This window comes from Kryptolebias marmoratus, linkage group LG23, assembly GCF_001649575.2.
Source record: "Kryptolebias marmoratus isolate JLee-2015 linkage group LG23, ASM164957v2, whole genome shotgun sequence".
Classification (NCBI taxonomy): domain Eukaryota; kingdom Metazoa; phylum Chordata; class Actinopteri; order Cyprinodontiformes; family Rivulidae; genus Kryptolebias; species Kryptolebias marmoratus.
The window spans coordinates 7,208,776-7,226,040 of record NC_051452.1 but is presented as its reverse complement, the minus strand read 5'-3'; the positions used below and the strand labels follow the sequence as shown (position 1 = coordinate 7,226,040).

At 41.5% G+C, this 17,265-nt stretch overlaps 1 protein-coding gene and 1 long non-coding RNA gene across 5 annotated transcripts in view; one reads left to right on the top strand and one right to left on the bottom strand.

Moving 5' to 3' along the window:
• Nucleotides 1–4,063, bottom strand: part of prox1a (prospero homeobox 1a) — a 45,560-nt gene extending 41,497 nt beyond the window's left edge. Inside the window, exons 1-2 of one of the 3 annotated variants that reach the window (XM_037973930.1) lie at nucleotides 3,742–4,063; nucleotides 510–927 (exon numbers count right to left, since the gene is read on the bottom strand). In XM_037973930.1, the coding sequence (XP_037829858.1) occupies nucleotides 510–860 (351 nt within the window). In that variant the 5' untranslated portion in view covers nucleotides 861–927; nucleotides 3,742–4,063. The remainder of the gene's footprint in view (nucleotides 1–509; nucleotides 928–3,741) is intronic. The other 2 variants (XM_017426933.3, XM_017426934.3) reach the window with 2 other exon arrangements.
• The window catches only part of LOC108242194, a 249,138-nt gene that overhangs the window by 102,713 nt on the left and 129,160 nt on the right, over nucleotides 1–17,265 (top strand). For both annotated transcript variants that reach the window (XR_005232765.1, XR_005232764.1), the window contains exon 4: nucleotides 16,639–16,736. This is a non-coding gene — a long non-coding RNA (uncharacterized LOC108242194). The remainder of the gene's footprint in view (nucleotides 1–16,638; nucleotides 16,737–17,265) is intronic.

Below are 17,265 nucleotides of genomic sequence, written 5' to 3'. Positions count from 1 at the left end.
ATTTGTGCAACAAATTTTCTCTCAAGATGCCCACAATGAGACTCAACTTTCTCATTAGAGCTGTAATTAGGAACTCTCCTCTGAAATGAAATATCTGTGGCTAATGTTCAGGTCTAAAAACCACAGAGGCGATAAATAATAATAATTAGTGAGAAACTGGTCCGAATCTCTGTCTTCATTTCAAAGCGGCTGCAGAGCGATGTGGGCAATGAAATAATGTGAACCACCAAGAATACAGTTTTGAAAGGTTGTGCTCTTCAATTTTTCAAAAACTGGTCCCACAACCTTTTGGTCACTTGGTTGCAAACATTCAGAATTCAGTCAGGCTGCAGTTTTATGTTGCCAGCTACTCTCCAACAGTCGCAGCCATAATAATACCATACCATGTCCTGAATGACTTATAGATTACACAAGTTTATTGTTCTGTTTGCTTGGCTGATCGCTGAAAATGCTTCTTAATGTTGACTGAATGATCAGTACGGGGCTTTCGCTGTCAGTGTGTTTTGTACCTGGAAGCCTGAATCGCTCCCCCCGTTCTTCCCCATGTTGTTCTTTAATAACTGGGAGATAATCGTCGCGCCAGGGAAGGGCATTATCGTGTCTTCGTACGAGTTGGCCCTCTTCAGGAGCTTCCTCAGGACGTTCGACTTCTCCCCATCCCCGTTGGCCCCGCCGTGGCTGTGACTGACCAATGAGCAGTCTCCGTCCTGGTTGGGGCAGTGCGATTGGTTCATGCTGTCCAGTAGGGTCTCCCTGGCGCGGGCGAATATCGCGCTTCCCACGGTCCTCTTCACCCCGATGTCGACGCGTCTACGCTTGGTCTGTCTGGTTAGGAGGGTGGTGCTGTCATGATCAGGCATCACGCAGGGCAGCTAAACAGGCATGACCAGGGGGCCTCAGAGGTACACGCACAATGAGAGGATTAACCTAGTCGATGAAAAACAAACACAAACTGATAGATTTAGTTATCCTGAACGAGTTAATTATAAATTACAGCTGCAAACCTAATGTAAGATAAAAGAGCAGACAGTGACTGAAAATATAAAGTCTCCCAGAAACTGTTATCGATCGCACAAAACAAAACCCACAAAAGGAAGAGCTCCGTGGGTTTCTTGACCAAAAGCCAAGGGAACCACAGCGAGAAGCGGCACAATCTTTAAAATAGTTCAAGGAGACACTCCCACAGAGAAGTAACACCTGTCTGTAATAACCAAAATAAATTTCCCATTTCCTCTGCGTCCCCTGAGGGCTAACCTTGATTTCTGCGTCTTGTGAGGAGCCTCCCTTACTGTCAGACGTATTCCACGCCGCTCTGAAGACAAAACGAAGTTATTTTTTCTCTGCTTTGAGAGCTAATCCTGCTTTTCACTTTTTACGGAAAACTGCAAAATTCTATGAAGTTTCGTGGATTTTAATTTTGACAGAAAAACAAAAGTCTTAATGTTATCGTTAGATGTCAGCAGATTGTTTTAACTGGGTCAAATGTCCCCGATGTTACTGATCGGACCTTTTTCCAGTAAAATCTGAGATAAAAGGAAGTGATACTAACAGGAGCTTTTCTCACACAAAAAAGTGATTCTGTTTGAGAAAGAAATTATAACGATGATTTAAAAAAAGAGTCATGATGGTAAGGTTTGTCTGGCTTTATCTGCTTTATAATGTTAGTAAAAGATGTCAAAATAAACTTTTATTCTAACGGATTAAAAAAAAAATACAAACAATGAGTTAAAATATTGGATGAAACTCTTTCTCTGTTTTTTTTTTCCAAAACACGACATATAAACATTTTTGCTGCTTAGTTCAGCTCAGGTTTAAATTTGTAATAATCCTGAAAGTAGTTTAAATTATGATTTTACATTTTAAATGACAAATGAAGCTGTGCACAAGTTTCAGCCATATTTACTGCAGTAGATTCTATAATTTTAATGACCTAAACAATGTAACTGAAATGTGTATAAAACAAATTGTTTTAAATTTTTGCAGAAACAGAGCTTTACTTTCTTTGTTTTCACTGAAATGTTGAATCAGAAAAAGAATAAATGTGAATTTTTTTTCAAGTTTATTAGCTTTAGTCTAAATTTAGAGCTATGTAAAATAATTTATTTCTCTTTATGATTAAAAAGATGGGATTGAACTAATTAATCCTTCAATTTCTCCAAGTTTCTCTGACTTCTAAAGCCATTCTACGCTGTCATGAATGAGTGTATTTTTTTTTAAATCGTTGACTTTATTTCTGCTTTCTGAAAAATTGACAACGTCGCTGCTAACCCTGTCTGTAGATCTCACTTGCAGCTGGGCTGAGATGAATTCTGTGAAAATGTCAGGACGCAAAGTTTAAAAACTGTCCTGGTTTTTATTCAGCTGATTGGCGAATGTTAATACTCGCTGCTGCACACACACACACACACACACACACACACACACAGTGTTCTCCCATGGCAGTATTTGCATGTGTTTTGCAAGAGACTTAAGGGTCAAGATGACTAGGAAAATGTTTCACAAATTCAAGTCGTTTCCTGCAACTGTTCAGCAGCATTTTTTATTCTGAAGCAGGAGCAGGAAGAAGATGCAAACCAAGCAGAGAGTCCGACTGAAATAACTTCCTCAGCATGAGTGAAAGGTTACTTTGAATGTGGCACCAAGTTTTACTGCTATAAACGAGGGGAGAAAAAATCCCCCCATTCGATCCCTGACCCAGATACACTCACTGTCCGCACACACACACACACACACTCACAGTGTGCAAAAGTCTGCGCTCACACACATGCAGAGAAAATTGACTTCAAATGTTTGTTTTCAAACTTGTTTCCTGGTGAAATGAAATTGTGAAAACGGATAAAACTGCTTTCCAATCGGCACAATTTTACCCTCCAAAAACATCAGTTTTTTTTCTTTCTTAGTTGTAAAATTCAAGAGGTGCAGGTGAAACTCCTGAGCCTCTGATGAAGGCGAGCCCTGAAAGCAGATGTGAGAGTGTGTGTGTGTGTGTGTGTGAGACTTTAATATCCAATCTGAAACTTGGCTTTTAATCTGGATGTAAAGGGCAGGTAAATCTTTCTCTGCAATCCAGAACTGAAATAAGAAGTAGCACATTAATAACTTTAAAAGCTAAATTTAACATCTCCAAATCAATGCACTGACCTTTTGACTTCCTAAAGGGCAAAACTGAAAAAAATGTTTTTAGCTTCAAGCTTTTCTGGAAAATACTAACTTTCTATAACAAATACAGACTGGATCCTTTAGTTCATCTTTTATATTTTCCTTGTTCAAATAAGAGATTAAAAGCTGAAAGCTGCAGGTGAAGGATCATATCTGGCTCAAGTGTTTTACTCACGGCAGATACAGATGTGTGCCATGTTCCAAACAACAATTATTCCAGATAAGAACCCTGCAGCTACAGGAAGAGTCCTCTCACTGTCCGAGGCTGCGCGCTCTGGAGATTTCTTTAAAGTGGAAAACAGCCAAACTAAGAGACAAATTCTCCACTTTTACACAGATCCATTAAAGGGGATTTTACCTTTTTTTTCTGTTGTATTAAATGACTTGAAATCCTAAGCAGATCGGAGAGCAGCGCAGGTGCGCAAAAGCAGAATTTCAACTTTTATCCAGGCGCGTTTCGAGCCGAGTTTGAGCTGAAACTGAAGCATTTATCTGGAAAGATTCAGTCCCAGAACCGGGGAGTCCGGTTGGAAACGGGCAGAAACGATCCGTGGATACAAAAAAAAAAGTCTTTGTACTTACTTGTGTGGAGCTTTTTCTCCGAGTCGTTCCGTCGAAGAAAAGAGGCAGATCCACACTCGCCTTTCAGATCAATGCCGTAATTTACTACGCAGGAGGAGCGTGCGGGAGGGAGAGGGAGGGGGTGTGGGGGGGAGAGAGAGAGAGAGGATGCTCGTGTGCGCCGCGCTCCTCCCGGGAAGGGAAGTGTTGTGTTAGTAGGGAGCGCAGCCCCGGTCCGCCCGGCTCGTTCTCCCTCTGAGCGGAGCTGGAAGACTCTCCGCGTGAAGGAACAAGAACATGAAGGATGCGCGAAGACGCTGCGTCACCGCTGCCGGCGTGAGGTAACGGCTCCACCTGACCAATAAGGAAGAGGGACCCGGGCTCCGCGGATTTTAGTTATAAAGAGCCCCGAAAAGCCCGGTGCGCCGCCAGAGCGGAGGAGGAGAGGCAGGAGGGCGCAGCGCAGGGGAGGAGAAGCGACTTTAAGCTGGGAAAAGTCGAGTTCATGTGACTATAATTGACTTTTTATCATTTTTATAAAGATCCAAAAGTCAAAAAAAGTAAATTTAATAATCTCTTCCGTCTATCAATCATAGCAACATGTTTTACTGATTAAAGACTTTAATTTTTTGGGACCTGTTTATTGTACATCCTGCAAAGCTCTGTGCGTAAAATGAAGACGGCGCAGCGCCACGGCATGAAGGCGCTTATCAGTCCAAAAAAAAAAGAAAAAAAGTTTCCTTTTAGATGCTGGAAAAAATCACAAACTCTCCTCTTATTTTAGGAAGCTGAGCTCACATCCCCTGCGTGTCTTTCTCCAAACAGAAACGGAAAAGAGCAACTTATATTTCCGTTCTAAGGTTTTTATTTTATTTTACTTTTTTTAACTAAAAGGCCTTTTTTATTTGAGAATCTTGAACTCTTAACTTCCCGTCGTTTGTATGAAATTATACTCTTCTCTAAATTAAAACAAAGCCTATAAGTGAAGGAAAGCAGCTTTAGGAAACGGAGAAGCGTGTTCCTGCTGAGCAAACATCACATTCCTGCACTGACGAGCCTCTCTGATAAGCCCGGCTGGTTCTGGACGGACGGGATGGAAATGAGCTCACAATGACCGTGTGTCAACATTTAAACCTCCAAACTTCCAAAAAAAAAAAAAAACTTCACCAGAAGCTGCTCAGAACACCAAACTCAACAGAGCGCATTAAAGAACGTGATTTTCTTAAAAAATATCAAAGAAAACTAAAGTTGGACGCTTTTTAAATCCGGAGAATTCCGTGAGTTAGTCCAAAGAAACCAAACGCAATTTTATTTTTTCCTAAATAGATTTTAAAAAAAAGACAGATAGTTTTCCAAAGCTTCGCGTTTTTGTCTTCCAAGCTGCGCGCAGAAGAGACTTTTCCTCGGAGCAGAGTCGTGCGTAAATAACGGAGGTGTGTTCAGTTGTCTCCGCATCCAGATAGGCCCGTTTTTTTATTATCAGACATTTATTTGCAGAACTTCTCAAACGCTACCTGCACACACTGCTCCCCTTTCCTTAATCTGGGCAGGAAAAGCTTTAAAATTATCGTTGATATTTAGTTTTTATTTATCTGAAGAGAATTTAGGAGGGGAAAAAAAAAGACGATTATAAAATAAGAATACAGAGCTGTATTTTGACTCTGGAAACATGGGTTTGAGAAATAATAATAATAATAAAAAGATGGTTTCAGCAAGGCCAAAATAAGAGCTTGTTTTTTTTTATAGTTGAACTTGGAGATAAGAAGATGCAATAAAATTGTATCAATTGATAGAAAAAGATCTGAAATGTGAGGGATCCTAAAAGCTGTGTGTGTGTGTGTGTGTGTGTGTTGCTTAATTAGAATGCAAAAAATGTTTAAAAATCTGGATCTTTTTAAAAATAAAACCTTTAATGTTTAACTTCTTGAGCTCCCTGTATTTACTTACCTGATGTGACGATGACCCCTTCAGTGTCTGCTGGAAGATTATGTTTGTGAAATGGACAGAAAGTAACGTGTGTGTGGGTCGCGGTCAGTCACCCTGAACACTCTGTCCGCTGGCTGCTGAACATCGACCTTCCAGCTGAAACCCCAGCACACGTTTCTCTTGGTTTCTTTAAAGGATTGAACCCCAACAAACACAAACATCTTCACTTTATCTGCTCTAAATGTGGGAAAAGGTGGAAAGAGGCTTTGAAGTCGAGAGCAACCTTTAAAACGTGGCATCTTGCACAGAATTTGTCAATATTTAATGAGACGTGATGCAAATGTCTCGGGATGTTACTTCGGTTTTCTTTCTCTTTTACTTGAAACAAACAAGGCCGATTCAAGGCGCTTGGTAAAACACTTTAACGTAAAAAAACAAAAACTCCCTGAGAGGATCGGCAGCTTCTGTCAGACCGAACATCTTCATGGCCAAAAAAAACAGGAAGCAGAATTATCTTACAAGACTCCAGTTCCACTTTTCTGTTTCAGCCAGAGACTCAAGAGGACACGCACACGCTGTATCAGATCTACTTTCTTTTTTTACGACGTATAATTATACATGCAGTGAGAGAAACCTGAACTTTTAGTGTCAAGAAAAGCTCGAAACTTTTCTGATAAAAGCTTGAGAAGCTTCAGCTAATGCTGCCAAAAACGGCATATTCCATTTTCTCTCGAATAATGCTCTGTTGTCGTCAAAAGTTCACAAATAAAAGGCTGCCGTGTCACGTAGGGACTCCTTATAGACACATGAACACACCGAGGTATGTGTTTTGCAAGACTAAGTAAAATGTCTGGATCATCATGGAGCTGAAAAAAGCAGACAAAGAGAGAATAATGAAAATAGAAGGGCTGAGAGAGGGAATAATGGTAGGCCTGCTGCTGATGGCGGTCTGGAGGTAAAGACACACGGCCGCAGGTTTTCTCTTTCTGTCTTTTCTCTCCTCCTCTGTCCCCCTTGTCTCCCCCTTTTTTCTCTTTCTCCTGCCTCTTTTTCCGTCTCCATCAAGATGCCATTATTCAGGACATTAGCGAGGAAGAGCTAAAAGCTCTCTCTGTTGAGGAGGGTCCCAGGGTCCTCTCTGAGAGCTCTGACGTAGACACACACACACTCACATGCACTCACACACACGCGCCTTCACTGCAGAAGTAGCATATAGTACAGGTGAAGAGGTAAGAGGTGGTAAAAAGGTCTTATTGCAGGTATTAGCAGGTATCTGGGCTCCTTTGCTCTCCTGCCTGACCAAAAACACGGACATTAGGTGGCATAAAGAGAAATGAACGTGGCTCAATAAAGCAGCACTGAGCATGTCCTCGTGGGTTTATTTTTACCACTGAACTTTGACACTCTTCTTTTTCTGTCTTCTTTTTATCTTAAAACTGTCCTAATGCACTGCATTATATTAAAATACACAAAAGTGCTGCAATTTTTATTTTAAATCCGTAGGTTCTCTACAGGACAATACCTTCCTGAAGCATATTTTTCCTCTGATCAAGTCCGTTGATATTTAGCTTTTTTTAATTCTTTTTTTTATTCAAATGAAAGAAATATCTTTTTCTACAGCAAAGAACCAACTTCCCTGTCAGGTTTCTGAACTTCTTCTAAAGTGAGCAGCTCGGCGTCAGACAGACACGGGAGACCAACGTAGCAAGAAGTGAGTTTATTTTACAGTGAATCGGGTATGGTGATAATAACAGGAACCAGGACCTGGAAGCAGAGGATGTGGTGAGTTTCGGGTTTGCTTCGGTGACAGAACAGGTAAGTGTTATAGGACTGATTTCCAGGTGAGAGTTCTTACTGTGCGAAGAGCGATCCACAGCACGGAGGTGAGTATAGGAGGTGAGTATTTCCCAGTAGCAGGTTAGCAGATTCTCCAGGAGGCAACAGGTAAGTATCCCTTTTTAGGCAGGCAGACAGGCACAGGCAAACAGGTTGGTAGCTTATCCTCGAGGCAGGTTTCCAAAACAGACCAGACTGGATCCACACAGGTCAGGTTGTCCTAGGTAGGTAAAAAACACAAAAAATACAGAAAGCTCAGGAAGAGTTCACAAAGAGAAACTAGAAAGTCTCTAAGGCTCAGCACTTTACCACAGAGGCAAAACACTGCTCCAGCGCTGGTCTGGTTCCCACCACGGCCTTAAGTACCATCTGTCTCCTGATGAGCCTGATCTGCCACAGGTGTAGAGGGAGTGGGGAAGAGCTGCCAATCAATTGCCGAGACGGCCCACCAGGAAATACAAAAACCTCCAGAATCATCACATTCCCCGTCCTTCCTGGGCTGATGGGGGTGGCAGCATCCTCACATCATGATGCTGCCACCACCATGCTTCTCAGAGGGGATGGTGTGTTTTTCACCTCACACAGTTTTGTATTTCGGCTAAAATGTTCAGTTTTGGTCTAATCTGAGCAGCTTCTTCTATGTGTTTGCCTCGTCCTTTACATGGAGCTACTTATGGCTTTCTTCTTTCCTGTCCTCCATAAAAAGCAGATTTTCCTAATAAATAATCCACCTGAGCTGTGGGTTTCTGCAGCTCCTCCAGGGCCACCACAGAGCTTCTTGGCTGCTTTCTTTAATTTGTTTTTGGATGATTGATCGATTGGTGAGACGCTGTTTTATAACCTGCTTTAAACTCAGGGGTGGAAATTAGCTCCCACCACCGGCCAAATGCGGGTAAATATTTGAAGTGGCGGGTGAATTTGATCAGCACACATGCCACTGTGGCGGGTTTGAACAGAAAAGGTGTTATTTGTCCTCCTGACATATAGGGGGCAGCAATGTGCTCGAGTTGCTGCTAAATGCAAGAAGGAGAAAAGTTTAGCAGACACTCGTTACCACTTGGTGGCGGTATTGATTCCTTCAGTTGTTTACCAACCACCAGTAAAAATCAAGAAGAAGAAGAAGAAGAACCAATTTGAGGAGTAGCATTAGCAATGTGGCGGAACATTTCGGGAGTTAAGCGGGTGGCAGACAATAAAAATGTTTTTCAAGAGTAGTCGAGGGAAGAACCGAAAGTTAAACAACTAAATCAATGACGTCATGACGTCGGTCAGTGTGCGTTCGGTGTTCTGACGATCTGTGCTTCCTCGTCAGATTTTCCTACCATAGCTCGGCTAAACAGTGATGTCTAACGGTCGGTGCTACCCGTCAAAAACTGCTACCGTCATGTTTACAAACCGAAAACTTTAGCGGTTCGTGTTATTATTAAATACCATCGGATACTGAAGTGGAAGCTTAGGAGTTATGCTTAGCATAGCATTGGAACAATTTATATCCACGACGAAAACCTTTCTAAAACCACAAAAATCACTTCCTCCATCAGAATATCCTACCTGTTAAATATAAGCAGGTAACACAAATAGATCTATGCATTAAAAGCAGCAAGTGCTGAAAAACATTACAACTTACATACAACAACTTACAAAAGCACAAAAAAATACTTCAAAAACACTCCACCAAAATAAATTTCACTTGTCTGAATTTTTTATGTACAGATATGCATCGTTTAATGGTTTAAAATAAAAAATAAAATAAGAAAAGTCTAGTTATTTCCATGCAGTGTCCAGAAAGAGGTGTTGTTCAGCTTGTAGGGCAGCACAACTGCTTCCACCCACCTCCATCATCATCATCATCATATGAAATTACTTTTTTTCACAACAAAAATAGTGGCTGGTAAAATATTTGAGTGGCTGGTAAAAAAATTTGTCCACCAGCCAAAATTTTTAATTTCCACCCCTGTTTAAACTTCACAACCACTTCACCCATGACCTGTCTGATGGGTTCCTTGGTCTTCATGATGACTAATGTTCTGTGACAAACCTCTGGGGCCTAAACAGAACTGCTGGATTTACTAATGAGGTGACTTCTGATTTGTCGTGCTGCATTTTAGTTTTAGTTATCAGAGTATTTGTTCAGATTTTTATTTGTCAAAAACCCAACTTAGAACCATGTCGTTTTCCTTTCACTTCCCAAATTATGCGCCATTTTCTGCTGATCTGCCACATCAAATCCCAGTAAAATACTTTTTTAAGATTGTGGTAGAATAAATAATTTAAACAAACAAACAATTTTAGGTCCCATTTTCCTCAGGGAGATGTTTCAGTTTGGGAGTTTGACAAATGTTTTGTTTGACACGTGACCTGTAGGACGCTGTTTGTAGTTCAAATTGGATGAATGAGATTTGACTTTAATTTTAAATTTAAAGTGACGTCACCAGTTGACAAATCCTTCACCTCCCCTCCAACAAGGATGGTTTGCTTTCTTTTTTAGGGAGCGGGGTGGCATTTGGCTTATGTTTCTTTAACCTTTTAGCATCAAACCCTGAGCCCAGAATCGAGGCATGTACCAAACCATGATTTGTGTTTACCGTTACAGCCCTGATAAATAATAGGGTTCCCTTAACTGTGATGGAAACAAGTTGCAAATGATGATATCCTCCTAAAACCAGGAAAAAAAGGTACTAGGGTTTTAGGAAGCATGTTACAGGACTTTATATCACTTAGTGTTTGTATGGCATCAAAACCTGTTAGGCTTCAGAATATTTTGATATAATAAAATGGGAGAAACACATTTATAGATCACTCCAAACTACCCCAGATGTAAAAATATCTTCTGATTGTTTCCATGGATCTGCAGCACTCTGTATGTTCTGGTCATATGCTGTATGTGGTGTCGCTCAGGTGGATGTTGTCCACTCAAATCTTCTCTGATGGGATTTAAATTGAAATGATGAGGCAAAGAAATGTGTATTTAAATGCTCTTTTTAAAAGCCTATAATAAAGAGCATGAATATGACATGAAGGGCTCAATGGACTGAAAAAAAAAAGATCTTAAAGACTTTTCCTCCTGAGCTTTCATCCTTTAGATCCACTGCTTGTCACTTCAGCTTTTTATCTTCTGACGCCTCTAAATCTGATTTGTGCACCTGCAAAAAATATCTCAGAAACCACCAGACGGATTTTAATGAAACTCAAAGTAATCATTGGATGTACGAATGCAACCGATTATTGTTTGGGGTCAGCCCGATTCAAAATGGCTGCCACAGCTGATCAGCTTAAGCAAACTTTGGCATGAAATTTAAATTTGAGTTCTTCTGCAGATGATGTTTAAACTCCTTCCAGTCTAAGCTCAGGGAAATGGCAGGTTTTCATAAGTCATCCTTAATAATTTTTCTAGTTTTGTCGTTTTTTTCCTCCAGTTTTTTGATTCATGTGGTTTTTTTTTTGTTTTATCAGACCTATGGAGCTCCACTGCGCTCATGTATTTATTCATGCTGTTCTGCCTCTGATGGATGAATACAAGCTGTGTGTGTGTGTGTGTGTACGTGCAGACCTTCTCCATTGTGCCGACTCTCAGAGAAGGTCTTAATCTAACCACAGCCATTACCACTACTGAGACCTCCACCTCCCCTCTTGGCCCGATGCTGTGCCCAACCATGAAGGCCCTGTAGTGGGCCGGCTGTCGAGCCAGATCAGGGTCTTGGGTCTGGAGCTTGGCCTGGATCCCTGGTCCTCAGCCTCCAGCACCAATGCCCCCTACAACCCCATAATGAAGCCTCCGTCCTGGCCCGGCCTGGCCCTGAAGCCGCCTTCCTGGCTCACGGCCTGGGTGGATGGAGGGGGTGGGAAGAAAGCCTGTGCAGTGGAGTGAGGAGAGGTGCAGAGGCTAACAATGCTATCAGAGAGCTGGCGTCCATCTCTCAAAAGAACAGACAAAAACATTCTGCCGGGTTTGTCTTTATTTATCGCAGCTCTTCACACGTAGACGACAACAAAGGGCAAAAAAACGAATAAGAGAATGTGAGAAAGTGGCAGAAAAAAGGAGGGAAACGGAGCTGAAGAGCGGCTTAAAGGTGGAGAAACAACGGCTCACAATGCCGATAAAAGAGAGGAACGGCAGCAACGTCTCCCGGCAGTCTGTTGGCCGAAGTCTCTGTGACATCGTCGGGCCTCCTGGATCCCCATGGAAACAAACAAAAATCAACATGTTTGCCTGAAAACGCTTTCATTAACGCCTTGTAGCCGAGCCAAATATACACGACGAGGGACGAGGAGATTCTAAATAAAACACAAATAACACCAACAAACAAAAGACTGAAAAAACAAGCAAAAACAAACTTGGTGTAAGCAGATTTTCTTTCGTTTTTGTCTCTTTTTTTCCCTACTCCTGCTCACTGACCCGAATCATTTTGTACACAATGTCACAGACGGTCAATGGGGAGGGCGCTTTCAGCTTGTTTTAGAGTGGCCATCACTTCAGGGATCAAACTATATTCATTGTAATCAGGCTGCCATGTTTGCGTGTGGTATTACAGTGATAGCCTTTGGTACGGAGAGGGGAGCTTAAATAAACAGTTTATTGACTTTTGTTGTTTTATGAAACTCACACAGGACAAAATAAATCAACCTTTTTTTTTTTCTTTTTACACATGTACATTACTTTGACTCTCTTTTTGGCAACAAAATGAATAAAATTAGCATAAAAATGTCAGCCAGAGCAGTGTAATTAGTCATAATATGAGGTGTTGGGCCTGATTGATTGAAGAAACAGTTAAATAAAAAAGAAATAAAAGTAGGATGTGTGTGTAGGCATCTTCAGCAAACACACACACTTTAATCAGTTCAGGCGATATCTCACTGCGCTGCAACTTTTTCCTATTTGGCAACTGAGAAAAGCTGCAGATTTGTGTGTGTTTGTGACCTGCGGGCCCCGTTTTTTGAAAATCACAGCGTGCAGAACTGTATTCTAGACCGTGCACATCTTATATTTTGCTAACAAGAGTTGCCTCCAGAAGTTACTGCCATAGTTTTTTAAAAATGGATCCGTCTCAATCAGTTTGGGCTTAGAGGATGTCATAACCAGTTTGTTGTTTGGTAATGTCACTTAGCTGTGGCGGCCATCTCGAATGGGTTAATCAGTTGCAGATGTACATCCTGTGATTTCGTCCTGAGAGTTTCCTTCAGATCCCTCCACTGGTTCATGAGATTTTTTGCTAACGGTACGGACAAATGAGCACACACACACGGGCAAAAACATGATCGCTCTGCCCTCGCCTTCGGTGGCGGGCGATAAAACCAGACCCAAAATGAAAAGAAGTGAAGGTTAGGAATGAGAACAAAGAGCAGCTGAATGAAAGGCAGAGAGCTGCGCCAAGCTATGATTTCCCAGTCAGAGTTAGCTCTTCATCAGCCCTTCAGTAGAACAAAGCCACCTCATTCTGCACTCGTTTATCACCCGGTTTTCATCTGTCTTTTTGTCTGCATGCAACAGAGCTCCCCTTTTTTTTTTTGTCCCCCCCCCTCTCGTTCTCTCAGACACAGAAGAATAATCTCACAATCTCCTGCTCTGCACACATGCACAGATAACTCAGTCTTTGAAAGATCCTGATGGACTCTCGCTTATCTTTTTACCTGATATTTTCCTCTTGTTGCTCCTCTGAGTTAAGTTTAGACTTACTTTCTACGAGCACCCCCCGTGGACTCCTCCCACCGTCTGTCTCTGCACCTTGCCCCCCCCCAGCTCCCTCGGCGCAGGTCGAGAGGTGGTGTGCTGACTCTGCCACCTGCTGTCTGATAGCACACAAACAAACTAAACACACATTTCCTCCTGAGCCGAACCCCATAATCACAGCGCCAGTAAAACCTCACACTCCATTTACCTTCAGCGCAGGTGACTGCCTGGGCACCGACTGTGTGTGTGTGTGTGTGTTTTGTTTTAAAAAAAAGAAACTTTTGGAAATTGGGAAGGAAGTGGAATTGTTTGAATGATCGTACATGCAAGTATGCAGCCGAACGCGTGAACTGCATTTGTTTGGAGCAACTTTTCAGTCACACACTAAAAACTGCTGGGTTTAAAACGTTTAGCTTTAACTCAGCATGTGGAAACTGCAACAAGAAATAGTCACATTTCTTGCTATTTTGTTAGTGAGAGGCTGTTTTAGAAGAGCTCAGATCTGATTCTGGATCAGGGTTTTAGAGCAGCAGTTTATTGAAAGTCGGCCCTCGACCCACGGAGGGTGGCATAGATCGACATCGAGTGTTTGTGAATTGAATTTTGGACATTTTCAATATAAAAGAAGTGTATTTATAGTGACTTTTGGAAATACTGGAAATGAGAAATGCGCACCACAAAGTTCATACAAACAGACGGATGTAAACGCAGCGACATGAATCGACATACAAATGGTCTCCAGGGTTCTGCAGAGTTTTTGTGATTATTGTAGCCTAAAATCACTCATTTGGTGGCAGCGTTTTTAAAAAAAAAATTGTGATCAAAGTTGCAACCTTTAAAATCTTTTTTTTGTTTGTTTTTTTTAAACATGGCTAAATGGTCAAATGAATTTACAATAAAAAGCTGCAAGTAACATTTTCAAATAAGACCCTGGATTTTTACAGTGATATTGTTCGAGGTGCCAACTACAGATCTGATCAAGGGCTTACTTAAAGAAACATTTTTATTATAGATTTAAAAAAACGCAGAAGTCACTCAGAGAGGAATACAGCGCATGAAGAAATAAGTAAAACAACTAAAACATTTATTTAGAAATCAGCAAATCCAGTAAAACTGGTCAAGTCATAAAGCATAAAGAGTTTATTTGAATCCTTTCTTAATTTGTTTTGTATCTTTGCACAAACCCTCGTGGACGAGCACACCTCTTTAAGTTTATAATTATGCTTTTGTAACATTTTCCATAGACGCGTGTTTTTAAACTCTCCTTGTTTCTGTCGTGTTTGCAGTCATTCTGGTAGAAAAGCGCTTTTCAATCCACGTTTTTCATCTGCGTTCCACCAAAATGTTGCACGTTGTGCAGAAACAGTGTTGAACACTTTCACACTGACTTTAACGGTAATATTTGATGGTATTCTGCCGCCGGACATGATTTAATCTCACAGGTTGAAGCCCGGGGAAGGGGGTGATTGGTCAAATTTATGGAAAGGTTGTGGTGATTTGTAAAATTTGCAGAGATTGGTCGAGCTTGAGTTAATTTGCAACTTCTGGAGGAGCAGAGTCCAGAAAATGTTGAACGGAAGTTACTGCGTTTGTCCCGTTTTACCACCAAAAGTTTTATTTTTTTAAAGAAATCCCAAGAAGCAGCAGCGATTACCTTGTTTTCCTTCAAGCTTTCTTAAACTGCTGATTCTGCATTGTAAGAGTTCTTTCTGTAGCAACACCGAGTGTTTAGGAGGAAAACCCTTAATGTCTGAACTATATTCTGGTTATAAATCACGACTCTGGTTTTTAAAAACAATCATAAAAGCGAGACTTTGGTGACTGGGCTGTCGTTCTGATGCTCATGTGCCTCCATGTTGGCGTTGATCCAAACGATACCTGTGAGGACTGAAGGAAGCAGGTGGATGCAAACCTTGAAAGTGACAACGCACAGCTCTGAGAGAGGATGCTGTTTTACGGAGTCATCACAGAGATCACTTGACCTGCCGCTCATCCCTCCATCTTGTTTGTGTACTGGTTTATTTGTTGGAAACAACAACAACAACAACAGCAGCAACCAGCCTCTGTAATTATTCCTCAGTGCTGCTTCTCTCACTGTAATTATACACCCATAACTCTGTGTGTGTGTGTTAAACACACGCGCACGTGTGTTGTAGATGTTAAACTCATGTTGTTGTGTGTCTAGATATGTCAACAACAATTATACACCCGTACTGGCCAGAAAGAGAAAGAGAAAGAGGCATGAAGAGGCAACAAGCTGAGGTCTTTGTTGCTAAATGGCAACGATTCGCCGTCAGGATGTTCGTTTAGATGAACTGCCCGTGTGTGTGTGTGTGTGTGTTTGTGTGTGTGGACACAAAATAAGGGAGTGTGTGAAGTAAATTGGTTTGGATTAAAGGCCTGGTTTTCTTTGAAGGAATGCATATCGTCCGCCACCTTTCATGCTAGAGTTTCGTCAGATTTGTAGCCGTTTTTGGTCAAACCTTTAAAATAAAGTAAAGCGTAATCTCCACAGGATATTACAAGATGTCACCAAATTAGGTTATAGGCATTGTTCTGTTGGCTGCTGTTGATTAGCTGTGGCGGCCATCTTAAATCGGATTGACTCCAAAAGGCAATCAGTAGTAGAGGTGACTCTTCTGAAAGTTTGGTTCATGAGATATTTTGCTAACAGACACAGGGTTGACACCAGCAGTTAATGCTAAAGTTCTTGCACCATAAGTAGCTCTTGGATTGTGCGTTGTGAATGACCCTCAGCTACTACCATACCAGATTTGAGCACAAAATCAGTAAAATCGTCTGAGTTGTGGTCATTTTTGTGTTTAAGGTCAGTTGGCTGTGGCGGCCATGTTGAACACCTTTTGGCTGGTGGGCGATGTGGATGTTACAAACCCAAGACAAGAAGAAAAATAATAAATTTACTAGTTAATGCATGCATTTGTTCGTGTTTATCTCCTATTTTCCCGCCATGCACCGTGTGTGAATTAGTTTATATTTTTATGTGCATAAACTTTTGAGGAAAGGCTGTGTTTTTGTCGCTCCAACTCAGCGGCAACATTTCTAACTCCACCTCTGGCCTCTTTCAGGAAATGTTTTCTGTAATTTCATGTTACCTGGTTGGTTTCAGTGTAATCTGTGAAACACCTCATTTTCAATCGGGCTCACTGAGGGATCCAGGATGATTACCGTTTTCAGCATCAGATGCAAATAAGTCCCAGTCCTTTATGATGTTTAACTGCTGGTTAGTTTGTTTGAAAGCACATATTGTAGGATAAACATAAATCAGGAAGTTCTTCGATGCCAAAAAGTTTAGCTAATTTGCGATCAGACCAACAGTTTCTTTCTGTTCTTTTTCCTCGGGTAAGTTCTGCCGAGGTGATCGTTTGCCTCCTCCAGCTGAGTCTGATTCATTATTAATGTCTGAACAAAGTCTCTAAGGAGCCGATATTCATTATTAATGCTCGACAATCTCTCTCTTTCTCTCCAAGGATCTCCTGTCATCCCCTCACACTTCCCACCGTTCCTCCTGCGATCCGTCCGTCTCAGCCTCCATCTGATCGACCGTCTGGAGAAAAGCTAATAACAGGTGTGTCCTCCTCCCTTCTCCGTGTCATCTCCTCCTCCTCCTTCGCTCCTGCTAGCTTCAATCTGCGTGTCGTTTCTTCAGGGTCAGCGAGGCTTTATTTTACGAGGTACTAAATGTGCTCGACGTGAGAGTTTGTGCGAAGGCTCCTTCGGTTGTGTTAACTCCCGCCTGCCCACTGTGACGATTTATCTGCACATCTGTCCAACGTGCACAAACCGCTGGACCAAAAACATTCACTGATTTCCCCATTTCCACAATCCTCTTTTATCATTTCACCATTAAAACATGGATCAGCTGATGCAGTCACCTCTTTGGTTTTTAAATCTAAACGATAAAACCTTACAGCCAAATGAAAACAATTTGTTCGACTTCTTCCAGCAGTCAAAACAAACGTCCTGCTCTTCAGACTCTAACACCTGATTGCTGTTTGTGCAGAAACCACATGAAATTAAAAAGCATTTACACAATATTTGAAATATCTCATATTTGCATCTAAATATGAGTGATTTAACTAATAACTAACATCTTA